The 26,600-nt window shown below is 34.8% G+C and overlaps 1 protein-coding gene across 4 annotated transcripts in view; it reads right to left on the minus strand.

The window, feature by feature from the left end:
• The window catches only part of LOC126416625 (cytochrome P450 4C1-like), a 267,648-nt gene that overhangs the window by 89,148 nt on the left and 151,900 nt on the right, over positions 1-26,600 (minus strand). Inside the window, exon 5 of one of the 4 annotated variants that reach the window (XM_050084384.1) lies at positions 12,002-12,640. The exons of the other annotated variants lie outside the window; for them this stretch is intronic. Within the exon in view, the coding sequence (XP_049940341.1) occupies positions 12,599-12,640 (42 nt within the window). The 3' untranslated portion in view covers positions 12,002-12,598. Of the gene's footprint in view, positions 1-12,001; positions 12,641-26,600 lie in introns of those variants that run through there. 4 annotated transcript variants of the gene reach the window in all.

The following is a 26,600-nucleotide window of genomic DNA, read 5'->3' on the forward strand; positions in this document are numbered from 1 at the left end:
TCAAAATGTTTGTATATAAAAATGTTTCTCATATAAGAGCTAATACATAATCAACATTCTTGAACACTGTACACTCGTTGAAATTTCGCAAAATACTAGACCACTATTAATTAATTTTGAAAAATCAAAACTTTTGTTACAACATAAACTGAAGAAGCTTTCTATAAAGCTGATTTCTGAAATACCTTTTTTGAAAAGTAAACTTTCTAACATATGCTGTCAAAGTATTTTCAACAACCCTAATTAAAATACCTAAATTTTTACTATTAGTCTAGCTGTCTATTTTTCTGATATTTGTTTTGTGTTTTATACTGTTATTTTGTATTTTAGATTAACTTTTTTTTATGTTTTTTAGTTTACCGTTTCACGTATGTGTATTTAAATAATTGAAAATAATTATTGTGATATAAAATCATTACAGTAATGGTAAGCTGTAGATAAATGCTTAAAACGTAACTTTTTCTTACACCATACACATAAAATGAACGAAATTTCTCCACAAAGTATACTTGACAGAACACAATACAAAACAAGTACAGCAGGATTTCAAATTGTCATAATTGACACTGTAAGTATCCAGATGTGTATCAGGCATATTTCAATACACTTGTAAGTCTTGGCAAAGGTAACTATTCTGTACTAGTGACTGCTGCAGCTTGATTACATTGTTTCTCAAGTAGAGGTTGACACCATAATCATTCAACAGAACTATATTCGAAAACCATCTCACATAGTTCTTCCAACATTGTAAGACATATATATATATATCATGACAACCTTTGTCATCAAGCTCTTTGGGATCATCAGATTAACAGGTCCCTTATTCTGAGGTATGATATTCTACATGGTTCTTTCACCCAGAGAGCCTAAAGGTCTAGCAATAATACAGATTTTCCCACTTACTGGGAAAGAAAATATATTTAAAATATCTTTTACTAAAATTCGATGCTATCACAAAGACATATGGACCTTCAAAATGAGATTCTCGAATTCCCAATACAAACACACCATTAGACTCTCTTAAAACTATGAAAAGGCACGTGGTCAGTGTTAAAAAACCGTTCTGACTATCATTCATGACATTCGAGGACGAGGAACTCATTCATCTGGTGATCCCAAAGGGCTCAGGGAAGAGGTGCAGTTGTGATGTGGATACAGTTTTCGACATGAGAAGAATTTTGTGAGAAGATTATTAGGTCTACTTTTGTTGAATGATGATGATATCAATCGCCACTTGAAAAACAATATAATCAAGCTGCAGTCATTAGTACACAGTTAATTCTCTTTGCCAAGCTTACCAATGTACTGAAATATGCCCAATATAAATTGGGATATTTATGGGGTCAACCACGAAAATCTGAAATCTAACTAAATTTTGTTTTATATTGTGTTCTTTGTCGTGTATATTATGTGAGGAAATTTCGTTTGTTTTACATGCATGCTGTAAGAAAACATTACATTTTAAGCGTTTATTTACAGATTATCATTAGTGTAAGGTTTTGTATCATAATAACCAATTATTTAATTGTTTAAATTAATGAAACACTTAAAACTCAAACCATTAATGCCACACACATTAGATGACTCATGTCACTTATTCTAGGTGTGTCGTTTAAGATTCTGAAAACTTTAAGAAGTTTTGAAACCGAGTCTTAAATCAGGTATGGTTTTGAAGCCTGTGGTACCATCCAGTAATATAGAATACAAAGTTCTCTAGAATAGGTAATTCGTGCACTATGACAAACTGCACAAAATGTCCAATTAGCCAAGTATAGTTATTATGTTTTGCACCTTCTTATACGTTCCAGGCAAATTAGAGGGTGTCATGCACTGTCACGATATCCACAATGGTTCCATTCTTGAAGACCAGTTTTGTCCCTGGTCCAGTTCCAAATTCGTATTTCATCTCCACAGAGAAGTAAATAGTAGGTAGACTGGGACAGTCCTGGTACAATGGTGTTCATGTATGATGTCACTGACGAACAACCCTCCTAAATGTAATCATCAAAACCAGGATTCTGAATTTAACATATATGGCAGCAGAAGTTTATAGCAGTTATTCTACCATTTTTTTGAAGGGTGCAAAAGCAAAACATCACAAAGCAGTCATGAAGAGAATGAAAGTCACAAGACATTCTCTCTGCTTGAAAGGAATTTCTTTTCCTCCTTCCTTTTAATTATAAACACACACACACACACACACACACACACACACACACACACACACACACACACACACACACACACACACACACACACACACACACATATATATATATATATATATATATATATATATATATATATATAGCCTACGACTCAGGAACACAAGGTAAACTGCTTTACACCTGCAGACAATACATAAGCCTTCTTCTTTGATTGATCAGTATCAACCTGCTTTCCTGGACACCCAAAGCCACAATTTTATTTTATATCAATTTCTGGACCTTCACCTTTTGGTTTGCAGATCAGGGACGAAAATTAACGACAATGAAGCCAAGCTGAGCTAAGAATAGGTCTGATGGGGAGTAAGAAGGCGCAAAAAAATCAATAAAATGAGGTAAAAATGGAAAGAGCAGTCAGGCGACTGTAGAAATAAATGGGAAATCCAGTTCAAATCCTAGTCTAGCACAAATTTTAAGTTTTCGCTATCGAATAGCAAATCTTTACCTCACAAAGCTGATGTCAAGCAATTCGCGCCGGTGAATTAAGTTTGAACAATTTGATGCAGACCGCAGTGGCCATCAATGGAACAACAATTTACCTTTTATTGATATTATTATTTGTTATTGGACTGAAATAGGGTTGAGGAGTGGAACCCTTAACAACGAACCCAGATCGCATTGCTTGTGAGTTGTTACTTTGACATCTCTTTCATCTACCATGTAAATGAAATTTATTTAATTTCTGTCTCTGTAATGTCCAATACAACTGGCTCTCCTTACCCCTAATCTCATCTATGGGCCATGTTTGTTGTTAGAATAAATGAGATTTAGCGAATAACTGAATTTACTATTTTTTTTAACTTGGCTAGAACTGCAGTCACACATTACTTCTTCACCCATGCGTTTGGTGACCTTTTCAGGTGCCGTGAACAATACTGCAGCCTTTTTATTTGCTTCAACTACGTAATTCGGCCATTTCTCCCAGTTGAGCCCATTAGCGAAATACTACAAACAGTATTCCCACTTTATGTTATCACTAATAAAATTGTTTGGTACATGTCGCTACAGCAGATATCAAATCTGGATAATGCACAAAATATACGGTTAATCTATATGAAGTTTGTATCTGTACAGATAATGTTGGTGATCTTGCAGCTCTCGGAGAATCAAGTTATTATGAAATCTAGACCTTTCGCTGCTTACAGGCGTTGATAAATATCAACGGCGACGTTTGAAATATGTGTACACCGACTGAGACTCGAACCGGGGACCTCCTGCTTACATCTCAGACGCTCTATCCGACTGAGCCACCGAGAACACAGACAATAGTGGGACTGCAGGGACTTATCTCTGACGTGCCCTGTGGGACCCACACTTTCAACTTTCTGCCCACACAATACATTGGTAGTGCCCCTGCCCACCATACTCATTACTCGCGGCAGTCAATCTACCGATTCCTGTAAGAATTTGGGCAATTTGAGCGCATCTGCAGTGAACACGATCATTGGCCATGCAGTCACACTATCTTCTGTGTCCTCGAAATTGCTCATGAACTCCAAAGACATGGCCTTCTGCTGAAAGACATCAGCTATATACACAACGATGTGGAGTTTTGATCACCATCCTTGCAACTAAATCAGTGCATGTGGAAAATAGGAAACCTGCAGGGAATATAATAATTGATTTATTTAAAAACGGTAAGAATCTTCAACAAATTTGCTCTTGAAGCAAAAAAATTCATTTATTAGAACGTCAATTGAAGTGTATGAATGGGCAAAACACTAGACCACATTAACACATTTAAGTGTCAAGGAGAGTGCCTTGCTTGACATACATGAGATATATGTTTACTTCTTCTGCTTTCAGCAGATAAACTGCAAATACACATATTCAAAAGAATTACTTCATAAATAAGTTATAGCTTATATCATTAAACCAGTGTGGTTCGACTGTTTTCACATTTACTTGATGACATTTCGTGTCTTTTGGAAAATAAAGAATGCATGGCATGGAAAAATGTAATAGATGTTACGTTAATTAAGCAGCAAATATCTACAAAAAATATTAACCTTATGATGTATGTGACTATCTGGATTCGCACTGCTTGAAGCGCTAGTGTCGCTCCAGATGTCAAATGGTAACAACTTTTGAATCAGAACGTGTTGTGACAGTACATTATAGGCTGTGACTTCATCCAAGACCAACTACTGTACATTGTTGGCCTTACTTTAGCTCAGCTGCTGTTTTGTTAAGCAGTTTGGATCTTACATGCAAGTGAATTTAATGTTATTGCTGGTATTTATTGCTTTTGTGCTGTGTGCTGTTGTGACAGTTTCTAATTATGGATAAGTTTGTAACAAGAAAGAAGAGGAAAACCGATTTTGAATGGACCATTGGCGTTATGGTCAGTAAAAAATATATACACATTGCTATAATAGCCTAATTATTGAACTGTAGCAACTGAATACTAGCACTGAGGTCGTTATTAGGCGACTGGTAGAACTTTGGGGTTGCAGTGTTCCAGTGTTTCACAAGGCAGTGGAGTGGTAAACATTATTACAGATAACATGATATTAAAATCATTGTGTTGCGCAAAAATCGCGTTAATGAACGAAAAATCGCTCAAATGGTGATGGTTGCATCTCTTTAAAAGAATGGAAAAAATTCTATCATTAGTAGCTGAAATGCCAAAACATCGCTCAGTTTGGTCACCCAGGCGGTACTCAGTTGTGAAAGCCAGTTTTTTTATACATAACAGTCAGGAAGGGTCTGTGGAGAGCACAAGAGATGTATGATTATCGAACACTCTATACTTCATTTGTTTCTAAAAGAATATAAACGTAATATAAATGACAAAGTATGTTGTAAAATGTAAAGGAGTTTGCTACCATCAAAGACTGTATAACCATAATATCATGGATAAATACAAACGCGTGTATAAGATCTCATACATTAGAATTTTAGTTGAAATTAATGAATGAATGAATTTTAAGATCCCAAAACTATATTGAATTCTTTGTTTATTCCTTTTTTACATAATTAAATTTCATTGTTTTGATTTCAAGTTGGATGTTGAAATAATAATTTCAAAGAAAGTTCTTCGTCATGAAAGAAAACTGAAGAATTGTAATGAAATGAAACATTCTATAATAAAATTTTAGGCTGAAGTGAGGAACTGGGGATACTTTTACATGCTGGTGGAATTCTGACTTGTTTTCAAATGAATCGTACATTTAATGACAGGATAGTAGTATCAGAATGATAGCTATTGTCAAAAGAGAATTAAACCCGTTTAACATTTTAATATATTCAACCCAACTTTAAGATTCTTCTCCTCTGCATTAGTGGACTTCGTATTAGAAGACAGAATTCTGAGTTATATTTTCATAGCAACGAGGCAATACACTACATCAGAAATTTAGTTCATTTGGCAATAAAGTGAAGTTATCTACTGCCAAATAAAGAAATATTTTATTGTGTATTTCGGTATTTCTCATAGATACAATACTGAGAATAAATGTCATACTTCTTTAAGGAAAGCTTTTCTTGCTTAATTTTTTATAGACCAAATACTGTTTATATGAAGACCCCCAAAAGCAAATTTTGTACATAAAATTAAAAAATAAATAAATATGGCAGCTTCAGAGAAATGGAATGGAAACATAAGCCTTTTGAGGTCCTCTTTAACAAATAGGACCATCCCTTTGACAGAATCGTGGCTTCATCCATGCAGTCAGCGATCGCAGCAGCAGATAATCTCAGCCAGAACTGACAAGAGTTATAATAATTTTCCATGAATTATCCCCCATAAAACATTAACTACTTCTCCTAATATTGGTCCCCAGCTCTGAATAAATAAATTTTGTTCTACATTTCTGGAGGAAACATGAACGTACTGAAATTCAAGCTTGACACTAATTTTAGCAAATTTTAGAAGGCTTTACTCACTTGCTGTTCTACTGAGAAGTTACTTCCGTGAATGAAATATTATTTCATTGTGTACTCAGATGAAAGATGGAAAATTAAACTGAACTTTTATTATTCTTAATGTATTTGTTACTGGTGCCATGTTATTGTTATGTGCAGTGACCAAGAATGTATTGAACTGATTTTAACTTCAATAACTCGTTTCGATAACTTTTTGGTTAAATAAAGGATAACGTTTTGAACAACTGACCTATAAAAACCGACCACACTGTCTTTTCACTAACAGGGCTACTCTGAAGGAGCATACAAAATCGTTATATAATGGTGTTTAAAATGATGAGATCTTGTCTTCATACTGTGCTAATAATTCATTTGGTTATCAGTACTGATATTTGAACTGAATTTGCTTTAGGAAAATATCATTGACTTGCTATAGTGTTCGCTGGTCGGAGTGGCCGAGCTGTTCTAGGTGCTACAGTCTGGAACCGCACTACCACTATGGTCGCAGGTTCAAACCCTGCCTTGGGCATGGATGTGTTTCATGTCCTTACGTTAGTTAGGTTTAAGTAGTTGTAAGTTCTAGGGGACTGATAACCTCAGAAGTGAAGTCCCACAGTGCTGTGAGCCTTTTGATCCATTTTTTGCCACAGTTTTCTAATGTGAGCAAAAACTGAAATTGCTGACTGACGATTTTCTGAACCTATCAGAAAGTTATTAAACAACAGTTTTCTGGCTTGCCTTATGTCGTCACAAGTTGAGACTCCATTGTAGAGATATTGCTTTCATGTCTGCATACTGGTAACCACTGTACCTGTGTGTCTTTATACATTTTGACAACATTGCATCCTGGTTAGGCTCACACCACATTGCCATGAAGGTGGTCAGAAAATTTTGCACTCCATGTGTTTGTGTTACGGAGTCGAGTTTACTTTCATCCAACCCAACAATCACCTGTTTTGATGACACTCACATTAAAAAAGGTGTACTTAACACATTTGCGAGAATGGATCTCACTCCTGTTCACACACATGCATCTACCATAGTGACACTCTCATGCACATCTAAACACTCACCATTGTTTCCTATCTCCACCTTTATTCATGCTCTTTGCACATGGCGTTACCCACATGCAAGGCCACCCACCTAATGTCTGTACAGTGTTTTATGAATTGAAATACATTAAAACTAGCCCTAGTCTACTACAAAGCAGTTATTGAGCAAGTCATCATAATTAGCAAAGTTTAGGTTTTGTACATTGACATTTTGACATGAAGTACTCCTTACATTCAGGTGTCATGGCTTTCTCAGGTGCGAAAACATGGATAGTATGAAAAATTTCTTACACCTCAAATCAAATTTTATGAAAAATTTAGCTCTGAAAACCAGGTTACGTTGCAAACTGTGGATCGTCAACAGTACATGTTCTTTCAGACATTCGTGTAAGTATGTAAGTATCAGAAGCCCAGGCAGGCACATGATGGTAACAACACCAGTCTCAATTCCTCCTTGTCTCATTTTCCCTGTTGTGATAATCCAAGCAATGTTGCAAGCATTAAGTGATGAATTTAGTGGACTACAAAGATGTAGACAGAGTGACATATAGAAGTTTGAGTCAGTCCAGAGAGTGTGCAGAGATAACTAAAGTGGTTAGGTAACCACTCACAATAATCGGAACTTCAGGTTTGAGTCCTAGTCTGGCACAAATTTTAATGTTGGGTAGTAAACCTACACCTAGTACAGCTGATGTCCAAGAACTGAGACGTAGTGAATTAATTTCAAAGTATTTTGTTCTGCTATGAATCGTCAACAGTGTCTGTTCTTTCAGACAACATGTAAGTTCTCAATACATGGTGAACAGCTTTGGTGACAGAGAACATTCTTGCATTGCACCTCCTCCAATCTTGATCTCTTCTATCTCTTCATTTTCTACCATCAACTTTTGTTATGGTGTATATCTTCTTAATTGCACTTTTATCTTTCCAGTCTATATCATCATTTAACATTCCCAGCAGTATACTCAAGTGGACTTTATCGAATGCCTGTTCCCAGTAATTTAATCACATATACACCTTGTTGTTCATATTGATTCATTCTTTATTCTGTCATACTCAGCAACCTATAGCATCTCTTGTTGGCATACCCTCTCCAAACCCAAATTGATTTTCCCCAGTACTTTCCTCCATTTCCATTTCAGTCCTCTTTAGTATGACTCTCGCCTTTGTAACATGACTGATAAAAATAACTGTCCTACAATGTTTACATTCTTTTATGTTGCACTTTTTAGGCAGAGTACTTGAATGGTTCTAAGCAGATACTGAGACCAAATTCCTGTGTGATAAATTCTGTTTAATACCTTCAAAATCTAGCTACTGAACCGGTATGTAATGCTTTCAGTGCACTAGATAGTGTTCTAAGAGTCCAATATTTCCTTTTTGTAAGATCCTGAATTATTTTCTCCAATATCCTTTTCAGTGTCACAGGACCTCTGTATTCTTCATTCTGTTCGCTTTCATATTCAAAAAACAGTCTGAAATTACTACTAAGTGGACTTATTCAGTGCACTTGGGTTTAATTTCACTAATGTTTTTCTCAAAATTAAAACAGATATATATATATATATATATCTGAAAAATGAAATTAAAAATTCAATACCATGAACTTTTTTCAGGTTTCTTAATTTCCATGTATCTCAGTTTAATATTTTCATTTTAAAAAATTTGAAAACCTCCATCACTAATTAATTTCAAGTACCAGCTAGGCAAAGTAATTTTAGAGATATTATCAAGCTCTGAACAAACTTTTCCACGATAACTAGTTTTTGAAAATTCTGATGCAGTAATGCAATATAAAATATTTACTTGTAACTCACTAATATTTTTAAACAAATTAGGACTGTTTGTGTTATTGAAGTTCTTCATTAGAGCCTCTATTTAAATAGATTAAGGTTTCATTAAGATAAAAAATTTTCACTCAAATATCTATGCTCAGCATCATATATTAAGCTTTTCTTTCCATACATGCCTCTATAGGCAAATTCATCATTCGGAATTTTACAATTGAACCTGGCACACAGTTTCATTGTTGTTAACACATTCATTCTGTATATGACCCTTCATTGCCAACTCATTGGCTAGAGATGACATCAATCACATAAGGACAGATGAAGAAATAAATGGATGTTGCATTATTTCCTTTCTTTATGGTGATAACCATGACAGCTTTGACACATGGTTGTCAACATTTATTGGATTTTACACCATATGTTGAATAAACTTGCAGTAATACTTAAGCTAATGTAATGCTGAATATGATTAGGATGAACCCAACCACTTCCAGCGTTCACATTAATCCTGTGGTCTTGTTGCAAAGATGTGGGTTATTTTTAGTCTCATGATTCACGGAGATTGAGTGAAATTGTTAGATCTATATTTTTTCATTATTTAATAACGATAAAAATTTATTAAGCCATTTCTAAAATTTACATTAGAAGCATTGAAGTCAACAAATTTTCATTTCCATTACTTACAGTTATTTCTGAATCCTAAGTATGATCAAAACTTGGGATGTATGCAGGATATTGTAATTCATAATTAGTGGTTCATCAAATTCAGCAGTAGGCTTGAATGAAGCAATTATACTGATTTCTTAATGAGAAGGATCAGCATGTTGTACAAAAATTCCATCAGCTAAATTAAAACTTACATTAATTAATTCATAAGTAATAAATGTAGACTCATCATTAGCAACAGTTTTTCATTAGCTTCAATAGTGTTGCCACTAAATACAGGTACACTTCCTACACTATCTTTTATATTCATATGTAATTTAACATCACCCTCTATAATAATTCTCTTTAAAATTTAATCTGCTTTAATGTAAACATTTGGCTTACTTGCGTGAATACATTTCTCTAAAGATTTTAAACAATGTTGACCTACAGGAATTTCTATTGTTTCTTCATCAGAATACAATTTGTTACTTTTTGATGTAGTATTTGGAGCTAAAAAGTTGTATAAAAACCAACTAATACAATGTTATGAAAAATTTATCAAATAGGTGCAGTCAGTTTTTTCTGAGGACAGATGACTTATCATTCATTTGATATAAGGGACTCATTTAATATTAATAAAATTTTATGTGATTAATTAAAAACAGATTGGGATCCTATGACGAGTCCCAGAGAAGAAATAAAAAATAAATATGGTAATCTTTTACCAAACTCTATTCAACAACCAACAATAGAACCAAGCGGTTGTGGGAAAACAAGATTAATGATTAACAACTATATTTTAGCTCCAGAATGTATGCATTAGAACAAATCAATTACTTGTATGTATGTTCGAAATGTTTATGTGAGGCAACACAGAATCTATAAAAAGGTGCAGATAATTGAAGATAAAATAATAAAAAGTAGCTACTTTCATTGAAAATAATGATGAAAGTATACCACTATTTAAATGTGGACATAATTCAGATTTTTTTATTGGATGACTGCATTCTTAAAAATCAGGATGTAATTAGAGAATATTTTACTAGAGGTGGATATCTAGGTATAGACTGTTATTATTTAGCTCAGACATATTCAAAAATACCAAAACCATTAGCAAAGAATAATCCAACGTTTTTATATATTGTTAAGGACATGATATATATTTGTGTTACATATACCTTTCTTGGTGACGATTTAAGTTGATGATGTTGAAGATAAATCTACTAAGTTTTATAATAAGGTCCAATTCCTTTTTTTTTTACAACAGACTTGACTAGAAAGCCTAAAGAAGGAAAGTACAAACATAAGATACAAATGTCTGTAAAATATGACACAGGAGGGGTTAAAAAAGCTAGCCAAAGTTGGAAGATAAAGGAACAATTAAAAGAAGATTTTAAAAATGGATGAAACAACCTAGAGTAGAGTATGAAACATTAAAAAAATGAGGCCAACTTGTACTGAAACAAACAGAGGAATGGAGGTAAAGTTTTGAAAGAGAGGTTGAAAAATAGATGGTTCCTCATTAACATCACCATTTTTTGATCTATTTGACGACATACCACCAACAGAACAATATGAAAGTTCGCACCATGACTATAAGCTAACTGGATCAGAAATACAATATGTATTGAGAAAATACGAAGAAGATGTTAAAGATAGGAGAAATCGCACAGTGTTATTAAAAAAGAGGAGGGTGACGTTAAACAAATCTATAAGGCAAAGGTTGCTACAATATACATATTTTAGTGAGACCACGTTTTTGGATTAAGAACTGTTATGAGATTAAAATTTGTTGGCAAATAAACAGAAAAATTTGATGAAGATAAATGAACAGTTCTTGATAGGTCATATAAGGTACAAATGAATCTTCTAACTGATAAACAGTTTATATGTGAGATACAAGTACAGAATCTGATGCTGTTGATTTATCAAATTATGCAAATACTTTGTAGCATTCAGGAGTATTATATTGTCCAAATAAAATCAAATCATGTAGACCTATTAAATATACTAAATTGATAAAAGCAATTGTTGATACCTATTTACCAAAATTAGCTGCAGGCTTAGACTCACGTGTAGACAAGAAAACAGATGAAGGTATAATCAAAAATACACACCATCACTGGTTGAATATATCTGGAAGATTCATGTTAGAGACTGAGTTGACCGATTTGCAGCAATTCATGGTAAAGAATTAGCTGGAAACAAGAATTATTATAATGAAAATGTTGGAATATTGCAAATGTTAACAAATAAATTAAACGATTTCATTATTAATAATCCAAAAGGAGTTCCATATTTTATTAACGTTTGCCACATACATTTTGGAAAGTGGTAAAAATGGGAAAAACTGAGTCAATTGGGGTTTAAATAATTTCCCATTATAAGAGATGCATTTACAAGGATTCCTGTACTGTAGACATTTTACTTAACTAGAAGAAAAACTAGCACTTGGTGAGAAAGTTAGAAGTCCACTAGATACAGCTTGTAAAATGTATCATATTGCATGCAGAGATAATAAAGATTTAGAATCTAGGCATCATGCTGATGAACTTCAGTTAGGTGCACAAGAGAGAATGGACACTAAAGATGCATCACTTGGCAAAAAATTAGCAGCAACAACACTTAGAGGAATAATGCATGGAAAATGAAAATGGGTATGGGTAGGGATGAAAACAGTTGGGGTTTATAAAAACATTAGTCCCTACAAAAAATTTATCTGTATGAATGAATAATTTCAGCATTGCCTATATTTTGCTAGCGGGTGGCAAAACTAATCCAAAATGAATTAAAATTTAGCTCAGTAATGATCAGTAGCACAGTATTGATAACTCTTTAACTGGTACACGAAAATGAAAGAGAGATAAAGAACTGGTAGCAGTCTACTTGTAACATTACGTATAGCTGTTGTAATGAAGCTTACTGAATCTCTACCATAAAAGAAACACAATTCAGCACCAACAAAACACAAAGGTGTTTTTTCTATTACAGTTGGCTGAATTACCATATTTTGCTACTATAGATTCACTAGCAGGTGGAGCAGTTGGTGTTGCCAAAGCTGTAATGGACAAGAAAAAAGGTGATGCAGAATTATAAGAATAAAAAAGACATAATTTAAAATTGAGAAGACAGGAACTGGAAGAAAATTTTTTCGGAAAATAACATATATATATCCTAATGCACTAAGTAATTCTGATACAGGAGAACTTGCGATGTAATTAAAAATTTAACACTTTTGTGCTATATTAATGAGTGGTGAATTATATAATAAACCAAAAAATATTGAATGTGGAGTACTTAATTTGGACTCATCATGTTGGTACTCATTGGATATGCTATTATTAGAATAATGGCGAAAAATTAGTATTTCATTCATTTGCTGGTACTCTACCAGAACTAGGTAACTATTTGTGAAAAAGTGAACTATACTAAAATACTGAGAGAATACAGAAGTTTAATGAAATAATATGTGGGCATTTATGCATATTTGTGTTGAAGCTATTGTTAGATAGTGAAATTCTGAATTTGTAAATGGATATTTTTGGAAATAGGGTACACCCTGAAGGTAGAATGAGTAATGGAGAAAATATCGGAAATGAAGCAAATCCAAATATAGAGTTCAATTAAAAAATTTCTTAAAGAATTATGTGGCCTTTTTAAATTAACTAAAAGTTATATTGATTTTAAATGCAGAAGATTAGTATCTTTAAAAGATCCAATAAATGGTTTGATGGAGTTACTAAACAGTACTTGAAAAATAAATTGCCAGTCTTGTTAGCAAAACTGTATATTCAAGTATTTTAACACAATTCAGGAATTATGTCACTGTAAAACATGTTAATGAAAAGTTATGCAGATTCATCACCACAATAATACTTCTTGATGAAAAGATGAAAAATATGTATACAATTCTTACATCTGATTTAGTTAGGTTTAACAGAGAAAATAATTAAGTATGTGACAAACAAATAATTGAATTTACTTTTATGATTGGAAATGAAGACAAAATGCATAGTTCTAAATACAGTTTTTGACTTAAAGGAATTATTGTTATTGACAACAAGCTAAATGAAGTAAATAATAGTAATCAATCAGTTACAGTACATAAATCTTATTTTCTAACTGTAAGACAACAGATACAGTCACAATTCTTACAGTAGATGTAAAGTTAAATGTATTCGGTGAAATAGTTTGAAAATTAATAAATTTTATCTGTATGAATGGATAAACATATCTCATCTTTGGAGTGAAGAAAATTTGCTAAAATACATAATCCTCACAGAGTAACAACTAAAAGGAATAGACAGGATTGAAGGCCTTCACAACATGCAAGGCTAAAAAGAGTAAGTTTTTATAAAATTTTTGTAGGTGAAGAATTACATAAACGTGTATAGGTGATCTATGACAAGCTGATGTAGTAGAAATGAAAGGAATATAACAAAAATAAATAAAACATATAAATATTTATTAACTGTTAATGATGCCTTTTCAAAATATGCTATTCCAGTTAAAGATAAAGCAGGTAATAGTGTGGCTTATGAAAAAGTATAATATTAGCCATTACTCAACTTTTTTGGAAATAGAAGCATCTGTTGCAGAGAGCTGTAACAGAACACTCAAAGCAAAAAAATTGTCTTACAAAGAAATTATGGATGGACTGATATAGTCTCAAAATTAGTTAATAAATAAAATAGTACAAAAAGGTTCAACAATAAAAATTAAGCCAACACAAATTAATTATAAAAATTATAAGCCAGCTGTCATGGTATCTAATAATATACCAAAATTTAAAGTAGGCAGTAATGTGAGAATCAGTAAAATTAAAGGAATTTTGGGAAGGGTAAAGAGCCAATTGGTCAAAAGAAACATTTGAAATTGGAAGTGTTATTGATTCTGATCCAATCATATATAAATTGAAGGCACTGGATGGAAAAGATGTGAAAGAAATTGATTACAGTATTTGTAATGCTTATTGCTTTATTAAAGAAGATAGAGTACAATTTGATAGTAATTAAACTGACAAAAGTGATATGAGGTCAGAATTATTTAAAAGCCTTCAATGAGAATTCAAAGATTATTATGTTTCCAGTGATGGGAATGCTATGAAACAGCTACAGGAGAACAGTTTACATGTTGTGAAAAGGGAATACTAAAGATAATTCCTTGTACCTATACAGAAAGATACATGTGCTTTGATCATGAAGCTCAACAGGAATCTGTTGTCCATAGTCAAAATCTCATAACAGCTCACTATTTTTATAAGACAAATCATGAATTCTGTAGGTGGAGAAACATGAGAATTTACATTTAAAGCTCATTATGTTATAATTTGCAATTCATTCTGAAGTACTGTGTTGAATACACAATAAAGCCATGTACCATGTACATATGATCTAAACTGATGTTACTGGAAACAAAGCGTTTAGAAATAAAAATTACAGGTAGCAGCAATTTTGGAAAAGGGTCGCTTCTTAGCTTCCCAAAAATTATTTGATTTGAAAGAAATGAAGAAAGGTTACTTCCCACATTTGTTCAATACACACAAAAATAAAAATTACATAGGGCCAATTCATGTTATCGAATATTGTTATGTTGGTATTATAAAACAAAAAGGAAGAGAAGTACTTCTCAAATGGGATAGTCAAAAGCTAAAGAAAATTGTGACTTCAATATGAAGAAAGAAATTAGTAAACATTGTAATTCTGATGTAGATATGTTGAGAAGCAGCTGTTTAGTACAAAGGAAACAGTTCCTAGAAATAGCCAACATAAATCCATTGTGTTATTTAACAGTTGCCAGAGTTTGTGTGTGGCTGTGTAGAGATATAAATATTTGCCTGAAGAGAGAATTGCTGTGATGAATAAAGAACCGAAAGAAAATTATAGTAAGGAATCCATAGCTTGATTAAATAATTTAAACACTAATGATATTGAGCATGCTCTTAATGATAGTGAACTAACTATAGCTGGAGCTAAAGTAGATGTCCTTGATAATGAAACCAGCACTGTTTATCATTACCATGGCTGTTTTTGGTGTGGTGGTAAAAAATATTTTAAAGGTGAGACAGTTATCAACAAACCTGAAGAAACAATGGAAAGCCTATATCAGAAGACTTCAATAAGAGATCGTGAAGCACGAAATTCTGGGTACGGTTTAGTAGAAGTTAAAGAATGTGATTGGATCAACTCAGCAGTCTATAAAAACCTTGACAAATTTAACCTGTTACCTGAAGTTGCTGAGCCTTTCAATCCAAGAGATACTTTTTATGGTGGTCGAACTAAGACACTAAAATTGAGAGCAAAAGCAGATGGTATTAACGCAAAAGTAAGATGTGATGATGGGTGTAGTCCTAATCAACAGCAATTATTATCCTGAGCCACATCCTACAAAAATATATAGACCACGATATTATTCTAAAAAGTGATATGGTTTCATGTGAAGTGTTGGCACTAACAGGACTGTATCATCCACTTTTGCCAGTGAGAATGAAGGGCGGTACAAATGAAAAACTGTTGTTTCCTTTGTGTGTCAAATGTGTATGAGAGAAAATAAATAAATATATTCACAATGATGATGCAAAAAGTTTTAGCTGATCTTGGGTAATCGATAAGTGAAGAATACTGTAGAAAAATGGTATAAAATTTTAGATGTCTGTGAGGTATGGGACTGTACAAATGAAAGCAAGATGTTGTTTAAAAATTATGTAAAATACTTTACAAAACAAAATTAGAAACTAGTCCTCATGATTTCGAAACCAATGAGATGTATACAAAACAGTTAAAGAAAAATTGGATACTGAATATGGCCCTCAGAAAATAAAAGAAAATCTAGTAAAATGAGCTGTCTGCTAAGATATATCTAAATTCATTATGAGGAAAATTTGGATAACGACCCAAATTGAGTATAACTGAGTATATGAGAGTTTTGCAGCAATTGTAGTATATATATAAATTTCATTAATGAGCATATGGTACAGATGAAGTACACGTACAGGGATTATTAGCAGAAAACAATACAGTTATAAATATTTTTATAGCAGCATCCAACACATCTAATGCAAAGCTTAGATTGTATGATAGGTTAAATAAGCTAGGAAAAATGTTACTTTTTTTATACAGGCAGAGTAGTAGAAATTGATGATGGTAAAAACTCTATAGAAAAAGGATGTATATTGGTTAAATGTACGGATGAGTTAGGAAATAATAAACAGGTTTCAACTGTGGCTTCACCTGGAGCTGAAAATTATTATTTTGAGAAAAATGATAAAAGCACATCAATGAAGGTGAACAGTTCACTTTGTATTATTAAAATATTGAAAAGTTGAATGGTGAATCTATGATAAAATTAACTGAGAGTGATGTGAAAGAAAAGATACCGTTATGCTCAATCAGATAACAAGGGATGTAGGAACTAAAAATGTAATAAAGCAACAAGTTACGAAACAATTTTCATTTCAATATGATAAAAGAAAACCTCTAGAAAATTATGATATAGTGCCTTAGTGATATTAAAATTAATTTTCTCTATATTCTAATGCAAAAGTAAAATCTATATTAGCTATTTGATTATAACAATGGAATAAATTTATTAGTTGATTTTCACTGTACTTTCCGTTTTCTAAATCTTTAGATACAGATTTTTTGGTTACTGACTGCAAAGGTTTTAAAACTAATATGTAAGCTTTGATATAATTTTTTTAATATTATTGGTTAATAATTTAATGGTGAATAATATTCATCAACTTGATAATTCGTTATTTCTTTTTACAGTTGTGCAGAAGAGACACTTTGGTTTTTACATTTCTTCCCATGGTTCGATATCAGTTTCCTCATATATCTCTTCTTCTCTGTAAGCTTTTTTTATAGTTCTAAAATGTTTTATTACTGAATATTGTTTGAAATAATATTTGAAAATATTACATTTAACTTTTTTCTCTTTTGTTTTAATATTTCTCTCAACAAAAATATTTTCGTCAAATTTAAATTTGTCCCATACATTAGTCATATTCGTTCTTATTTAAAAGATCAATAATTTTTAAACTTAATAAATTATTAATTTATACAAAGTAAAGCTGTACTGGAGAAGCTCAATAACACAAACAGTTTACATTGCCAAACACATACAGCAAATTAACTGCTGGTAGGAATTTTCAACTTTGTGAAGATGGTAGTATTAAATTGAGATACAAGAGGATGAAGAAGCGTAAAAATAAAGATAATGACTTCCTTGATACTGAGTTTTTATCTAAATTTTTATATATGTTATGCTTCTTTTCAGATTGTGGAAGATCTACTGGAGTGGTTTACAAAATGACCTCCAAACACGCTAAACAGGCCCACTTAGAAGTGAAATTATCCCCCTGTGCAGTTTCTAGCTCTTCCACATGCAATGAGGTGACAAAAATGATACAGCCATGTGCATATATGCAGATCGCAGTAGTATCACGTACACAAGGTACAAAAGGGCAATGCATAGGTGTAGACATTACTTGTACTCGGATATTTCGAGTCAAAATGTTTCTGATGCGATTATGGACATACAGTGGTAATTAATAGACTTGGAACATGGAAAATAGTTGGAGCTAAACACATGGGACACTTCATTTCGGAAATCATTAGGGAATACAATATGACGAGATGCACAGTGTCAAGAGTGTACCGAGAACACCAAATTTAGGTACTACCTCTCACAACAGACAATGCAATGGCTGACGGTTGTACTGTTTCTCGTTGGTGGACTTGGGTTTAAAAAAAAGTAAACTAAATATTATGATAAATTTTATAAATAATCGACAAGTATGACAAAGAAGAAGAGATAGAACTACAATGGACATATTATTCCATGGAATCTTGCGCTTCTATGCATGAGCTATCTTTCCTTTGTCATTCGCTTATCTTATCTGCTTGGATTCGGACCTAAGAGGACGTTCTCGGGTAAAGCTCATCTTGCTGCACCAGCTGATAATGTAAGTTGTACTTAAAACCCGAAAAATATAACGGTTATTTTGTCAAAAGTATTTTGTGTATGTGGTCAATTAATTGATCGCCTGAAACAAAATGGTTCAAATGGCTCTGAGCTCTATGGGACTTAACATCTGTGGTCATCAGTACCCTAGAACTTAGAACTACTTAAACCTAACTAACCTAAGGACACCACACACATCCATGCCCGAGCCAGGATTCGAACCTGCGACCGTAGCAGTCGCGCGGCTCCGGACTGAGTGCCTAGAACCACTAGACCACCGCAGCCGGCTGATCGTCTGATACCTGGACTGTCTTAAGTAGATATGGGCCTTAACAAAGAATTTTCATTGTTAGGCGCCATCTTAGAAAAATCTTTAACATTTTTCTTATAGCTCATCTACTATTAATAATTTAACAATGTTATTTACAAATTTTCTTTATACAACGAGATAACATCCCAGGCAGAAAACGGTCTGGTCACAGGATTCCAGTTCCATTATAGGATTCATTTGTACATGCTACTCTTGTTATCTTATATTGGGGAATCAAGACGAAACCACGATGAAGTTATGTATTACCGTAGTGTACATAGAACAGACTTGGCAAATATTCTCTGGTGTTGGGAAATAAGAAAAGGACAATTAATTATCGACGATTGCGTAATTACCCTGAGAACTGAGCTAGTTTACTGAGTGCTTATACACATTGTGCTAAATTAAACAACATATTACACTGTTAATAATATTCCTACATTAGTTATTTCTCTTTTATGCTGAGCCATTGCATTAATGTGTGTTTCTTCTTTATATAAGACTCGGCTCATATTTTATTTCATTACATTACACTAATTGTCAAAAAACAAATAAAAACTTTTATTTTATTACATTACACTTGGCGCCGATAGTAAGTGTTTTGCAGCATCTATGATTGAATATCTAAAGAATTCTTATCAGTATAGTTTTTGTGTTTAAACAGCTCGGTGCATATGCACCAATAACTGAATTTACTGAACACTTACTAGTGGGGCCGAAATCGAAAGTGGAATCCTACGACCTATCTCCATTGTTGTAATTGATTACCTATATGTACACCAGAAATAGTGAATTGTAATTAATGCATAAAACGTTTCCGTTTCATGTACCATACGCACGGGAACTACGGCAAGCTGATAGAAAACTGAATGAGTGATCACAAACCAACATGTTTCTTACATCTGACATAGACCGTAAGCTAAGAATCCGAATGCATGTGACCAGGTTTCTAATTAAAACTACTCAGTAGCACCTGGGCACATGCAGTTATAACAATATGTACATATAGCTATCTTCTAGTTTTTCAGTTGTGATTATTAGTGTAGGCAGTGTTGGGCAGTTATTGTCTGAATTTTTTTGTGTGAACTGATTAGTATCAGCTAGCAACATTGTTAGGCCAAATACTAGACGTAATCGTGTGGAGGTTGAGAATTTAAAAGTGATGACCAATTAGAGAATATTCCTGGATCATTGGCAGGAGGGTCGGGAGTAAATGAGAATGAACAAGCTACGATCCCACATGATAGTGTAGTATCGCAGATGGACATTTCTCAACCGAGTGTACAGTCGCTGGGCGGACAAGAGAATGTCGAGACCACGAGAGAAATGAACTGCGAGAAAGCAGACGAAAGTGTTCGCGCGCAGGTCGACTTTGCAAATCCAAGTGATATGCTTGCACAGATATTCCGGAAATTAGAAATAATGTAACAGCAAAGAAAGAACGAACAGGAATTAATGGAACAGCAGAGGAAAAGAGAGCGCGAGGAGGATATCCAACGCCAGAATGAGTTTTTCGAAGGAGTTGAGACTAGCCTAATAGCCACAGTGGACGAGCGGTTAGTCAAATGCGAACAATCGTTGATACAAAAACTGAATTATTCTCTGGACGATAGGGATCAAAGCATATTAGAACATGTTAACAGCGAGATAGAAGAGGTTGAATCTGAAGTATCGGAAGTGAAGAAAAATTTACAGGAATTACCGGAGAGGTATCAGAGGTCAAAGAGATGCAGGAATCCCTCAATGCCTAAGTTAAGCAATTAACCAAAGGCATCGAAGAAATCTCTATAACTATTGAGCGAAAGGTAGAAGCTGAAGTGAAGCTTATAATGCTTGACCATGTTGAACACAAGAGTCAGCAAGGTACCTCCATGAACCACGAACCCGTAAGACCCGAGATTAGAGAAAAGCCAGGGAATGACTATGATAATAGAATCATGAAGTGTGCCGCACCTAGTACCTGTTGCAGTCGTTCATGTAACGCACAGCAGGGCGAAAATTATGCTTCAAATCGAGGTGTGTGCGCAAACCCACTAGCAAACAGTATAACTTTCAGTTCATTTGCAGCGAATACAGGTAAAAATAACCTGGTAATTGTTCACAATGAACCACATACTCTGACCACACTGAAACAGGAAGAGTCATTACCGAAACATAGGCAATTTCAGGTATTTTCCGAAGAGAAAACATCCTGTCCTCCAGTAATATTTATAAAGAGTTTTAAGAATGTGTTACCTGCATCGTGGCAGGAGAGGCAAAAGATACAGTTTGTTATCTCATACATTACCGGAGATGTCGCAATATAGGTATCTGAAGTTGCAGAGAACTGTCATTATTTTTGTGAGTTCGAGCAACAATTTTTGGCCAAACTTTGGTCGGCTGGTATACAAAAGAGATTGCGGAAACAGGTCTACAATTTCAAGCAAGGAACACTGAGAAAATACTCTGAAAAGTATAATAACAGAATAAGGTACGGTCCGAGCCGATCGCTACACGCGACGTGCTTAGGATATTGAAATCTATGTTGCCGATCTCAGTATGGAGAGAACTGCTACACGTACCTGATAACGATTTAGAGACATTCATGACGGTTGTGGATTCTCTAGATTTGATACAATAGGATGCACGACAACAAAGCAGTAACGGCTAGGGGATAAATAGTAACCACAAACCTAGAAATAACGGTTATGGAAATCTAAGCCGAAATAATAATTGGGGACATGAATATGGCGGCAATAGAAATGAGAGAGCAAATGGGCAAAAAGGAGGCAATGGGAATAAAGGAAGTGGTATGTCGAGCGGTAACTGCTCTCCCAATTTTTTTTTTTTCTGTCATCAGTCTACTGACTGGTTTGATGCGGCCCGCCACGAATTCCTTTCCTGTGCTAACCTCTTCATCTCAGAGTAGCACTTGCAACCTACATCCTCAATTATTTGCTTGACGTATTCCAATCTCTATCTTCCTCTACAGTTTTTGCCCTCTACAGCTCCCGCTAGTACCATGGAAGTCATTCCCTCATGTCTTAGCAGATGTCCTATCATCCTGTCCCTTCTCCTTATCAGTGTTTTCCACATATTCCTTTCCTCTCCGATTCTGCGTAGAACCTCCTCATTCCTTACCTTATCAGTCCACCTAATTTTCAACATTCGTCTATAGCACCACATCTCAAATGCTTCGATTCTCTTCTGTTCCGGTTTTCCCACAGTCCATGTTTCACTATCATACAATGCTGTACTCCAGACGTACATCCTCAGAAATTTCTACCTCAAATTAAGGCCGGTATTTGATATTAGTAGACTTCTCTTGGCCAGAAATGCCTTTTTTGCCATAGCGAGTCTGCTTTTGATGTCCTCCTTGCTCCGTCCGTCATTGGTTATTTTACTGCCTAGGTAGCAGAATTCCTTAACTTCATTGACGTCGTGACCATCAATCCTGATGTTAAGTTTCTCGCTGTTCTCATTTCTACTACATCTCATTACCTTCGTCTTTCTCCGATTTACTCTCAAACCATACTGTGTACTCATTAGACTGTTCATTCCGTTCAGCAGATCATTTAATTCTTCTTCACTTTCACTCAGGATAGCAATGTCATCAGCGAATCGTATCATTGATATCCTTTCACCTTGTATTTTAAGTCCACTCCTGAACCTTTCTTTTATTTCCAGCATTGCTTCCTCGATGTACAGATTGAATAGTAGGGGCGAAAGGCTACAGCCTTGTCTTACACCCTTCTTAATACCAACACTTCGTTCTTGATAGTCCACTCTTATTATTCCCTCTTGGTTGTTGTACATATTGTATATGACCCGTCTCTCCCTATAGCTTACCCCTACTTTTTTCAGGATCTCGAACAGCTTGCACCATTTTATATTGTCGAACGCTTTTTCAAGGTCGACAAATCCTATGAAAGTGTCTTGATTTTTCTTTAGCCTTGCTTCCATTATTAGCTGTAACGTCAGAATTGCCTCTCTCGTCCCTTTACTTTTCCTAAAGCCAAAATGATCGTCACCTAGTGCATTCTCAATTTTCTTTTCCATTCTTCTGTATATTATTCTTGTAAGCAGCTTCGATGCATGAGCTGTAAAGCTGATTGTGCGATAATTCTCAGCTCTTGCCGTCTTCGGAATTGTGTGGATGATGATTTTCCAAAAGTCAGATGGTATGTCGCCAGACTCATATATTCTACACACCAACGTGAATAGTCGTTTTGTTGCCACTTCCCCCAATGATTTTAGAAATTCTGATGGAATGCTATCTATCCCTTCTGCCTTATTTGACCGTAAGTCCTCCAAAGCTCTTTTAAATTCCGATTCTCATACTGGATCCCCTATCTCTTCTAAATCGACTCCTGTTTCTTCTTCTATCACATCCGCCAAATCTTCACCCTCATAGAGGCTTTCAATGTATTCTTTCCGCCTATCTGCCCTCTCCTCTGCATTTAACAGTGGAATTCCCGTTGCACTCTTAATGTTACCACCGTTGCTTTTAATGTCACCAAAGGTTGTTTTGACTTTCCTGTATGCTGAGTCTGTCCTACCGACAATCATATCTTTTTCGATGTCTTCACATTTTTCCTGCAGCCATTTCGTCTTAGCTTCCCTGCACTTCCAATTTATTTCATTCCTCAGCGACTTGTATTTCTGTATTCCTGATTTTCCCGGAACATGTTTGTACTTCCATTTTTCATCAATCAACTGAAGTATTTCTTCTGTTACCCATAAGGATAGAAATGACACGATGAATCGAAGAAGGAGAAACGATGAGAATTACTGAAGTAATTTTCAACCCAAAAGTATGAAACAAGTTGGCCAGTGGCGTCAGAATGTGACTGCTAACTGGTCGGCGCAGTCAAATAGACCGGAGCAGGGAGTCCCGATTAATAGTGTCGAAGCTGTTCCCATGCCGGGGAATACTGCGATTCCAACATGGGTTAATAAACCAAGTATCTCACAAAATAGTGCGAACAGACAGCAAAATGTGCAAATAGCAAAAGTTACCGAGGAGAACCAACCAACAAACTGCAGGGGGTCGATGTAAGCCTTCGGCACTCGACCATCAGGAATAGTAGCGAAGGCAGACTCGAAAATAACAATAATCGGATTGCTATGCTGCGCTATAATAACAGCCCGGATTTGCGGGAGGAATTAATCACCGAACCGCGTAAAGATTCTGAGCAGCAAACAAAGATTGTGCAGGCCGCAGTACACGTGAAAGTAAACGGTGCACTTGCTAAGGTTTTGATTGACACAGGAGCGGCTCTGTCAGTATTGTCTGAGGATTTCTTTAACGTTATTAACGACAATAAAAGACTGCCTACGTTGCCGGTTCAAAATTGTAAAATTACGAGGGGGCTAAAGGGTAAAGGCACGAAGTGTCAAGGCCCAGGTGCAGGCAGGATTAGAAATAGGAAATGATACGATATTATGCACGTTCCTCATTGTTAAAAATTTAACTGCAACTTGCATCCTGGGATGGGACATCCTGAGGGAAAGGAGTGCTATAATCGACATCCCTCAGGGCTTGTGCTTCCTGCGAACGCCTACCAAGGAGTTGCAATTACCATTGATTAAAACAATGGCAAGGTACAATAGGTATTGTCGGTGGTTCGAAAAGATAGAAGTAGAACCCTTTGTACTCAATATTCACGATAATGTACCACTAAAGGCGTATCCTGAAACAAATGAGCAATATGACGAAGAAGTCGCTCAGATACGGCAGGAGATTCAATCCAAGGTTGAGGAGTCAGGATATTAACCGATGAGCAACAGCATGAGCTCTCTAAATTATTGAGTGATTGCGCTGGCACATTTTCGGGAAAACCCGGAATAATTCAGGGCTACGTATGTGATATGCAGGTATATCCGCATCAGATGTTTTATCATGCTTCTTATTCCGTGCCGTGGAGTAAACGTGAAGCTATGTGGAAGCAAATAAAGAAAATATTGGATTGGGGAATCATTGACCCGTCCCTTTCTCCCTATAGCAGTGCCTTACTAGCTGTGGGAAAAGCGGATGGGAGTATCAGATTGGTACTTGATGCTAGAGACATCAACAAAATTATAATACCAGTAAGGACAAGGCCAGAAAACCTGGATGAACAAATACAGAAGTTTCATGGAGTAACGTTTCTATCAAGTATCGATTTGAAAATGTCATATTGCCAGGTCCCTTTAACAGAACAATGCAGGAAATATACTGCCTTTATTTTTGGTGGGAGGACGTACCAATTTCGCGTGCTTCCATTCGGCTTGAATGTCAGCATGGGTGTATTGATCTCTGCATTAGACACTGTGCTAGGACCAGAATTTACTTTAGTAAGTGAGAAATTTTATGTTCACGTGTCAATATCATTGATATTTTTGTACTTTTAAAATAAGATATGGTGGTAATAAGACCTTCAGTCTGAAGGATGAACTTGATTTCCAAACAATAAGAAGTAGCAACGAATAACTTGCATTGAAGGTAGAATTAAAAGACAGTTGTCAGTATTGTGTGTATACTAATATAAGAATTTCTTGTGCATTTTTTGTGAGTACCCAATTTTAGTAAATAAAATGTGATTTAATGTTATGTGATCAAGAACTTTCCAGAGTACATGGGAAATAATGATGTGAAATAGTGAGAAATAATTGACTTCTAGGTGTGTGAATATAAACAAGCATATTATGATTACGTAAGAACACTATTGAGACCTCATGACAGTTTGTTTCTTCCGGTAGTGGCCTTCAGCCATGTAATTGCATGCGTCCGGGGGACAGTATTGAGAACTATAGAGAGCATCTCATGCAGAGAAAGTAACTTCATGACTTCAAGTGTAAGGTTGAGGTCTATCAGGAAATGAAGCGTACGAAAACATGGATTGTATCCATGAAGATGACACCTGGTCTTACGGCAAACAGTTCCTCACTTAAAATTTAGAATAGTTAAGGGTGTGGATCTATGAGGCATGGCTCATAACACACATGTAACTGCCTGAAGATCGATAGTCCAGACGGCCCAAGGTCTACTTTAGGCACGAAAGGTTGAGGACAGTTCATGACAAAATTTTATAAATAACATCAAATCCTAATGTGGACAAAATGTTAATGTCATGACTTGCCAAACTGAAAATGTAATGTCAATTTTAACAGGATAAATAATGTTTCAATAGACAGTATATGTGAAACAATGTCAGTTGTAGAAGCATCAGCGTGTGCTATATAAGAAAAGAAAAAAAGTGCTAGCAAACGCATCAAGACAGTGTCAATGTGCATTTTGTTTATCACTTCACAATTTAAGGAGAAAAAGACTCTACAATTCGAGTTTGACGACTGACATAGTAATTTATTTTGTTCTGATATAAAAAAGTAGTTTTAAATAGTTAATGTGTGAAGACTATAGCTGTGCAGCAAAGTAATATGGATGGTAATATCGTGTGAAGCTAAATGCTTTACGCGGGGAACTCGGTAGTAAGTGTGAACCAAAGTGAATCTACCTTTGGACACCAACCATAGTGACAAGGTAGAAAACTCAGTGTGTGTTATACAACTGCGTACGTGCGTGTTGCGGACGATGGTACAGAGTTGGACTTTATGTAAAGTGACTAAAAAAGTTCACAGGACATTCTATGAGTGTCAAACTTAGCTAGTCACGGAGTAATAAACTGTATAATTTTCTAAGGAATTTGACAGAAAACATATCTTGTCCTGAATACGTTACAGAACATTGAAACAAAAACTCGTGAATGAATATTGGATGAATGAA

This window comes from Schistocerca serialis, chromosome 8 (assembly GCF_023864345.2).
Source record: "Schistocerca serialis cubense isolate TAMUIC-IGC-003099 chromosome 8, iqSchSeri2.2, whole genome shotgun sequence".
NCBI classification, from domain to species: Eukaryota; Metazoa; Arthropoda; class Insecta; order Orthoptera; family Acrididae; genus Schistocerca; species Schistocerca serialis.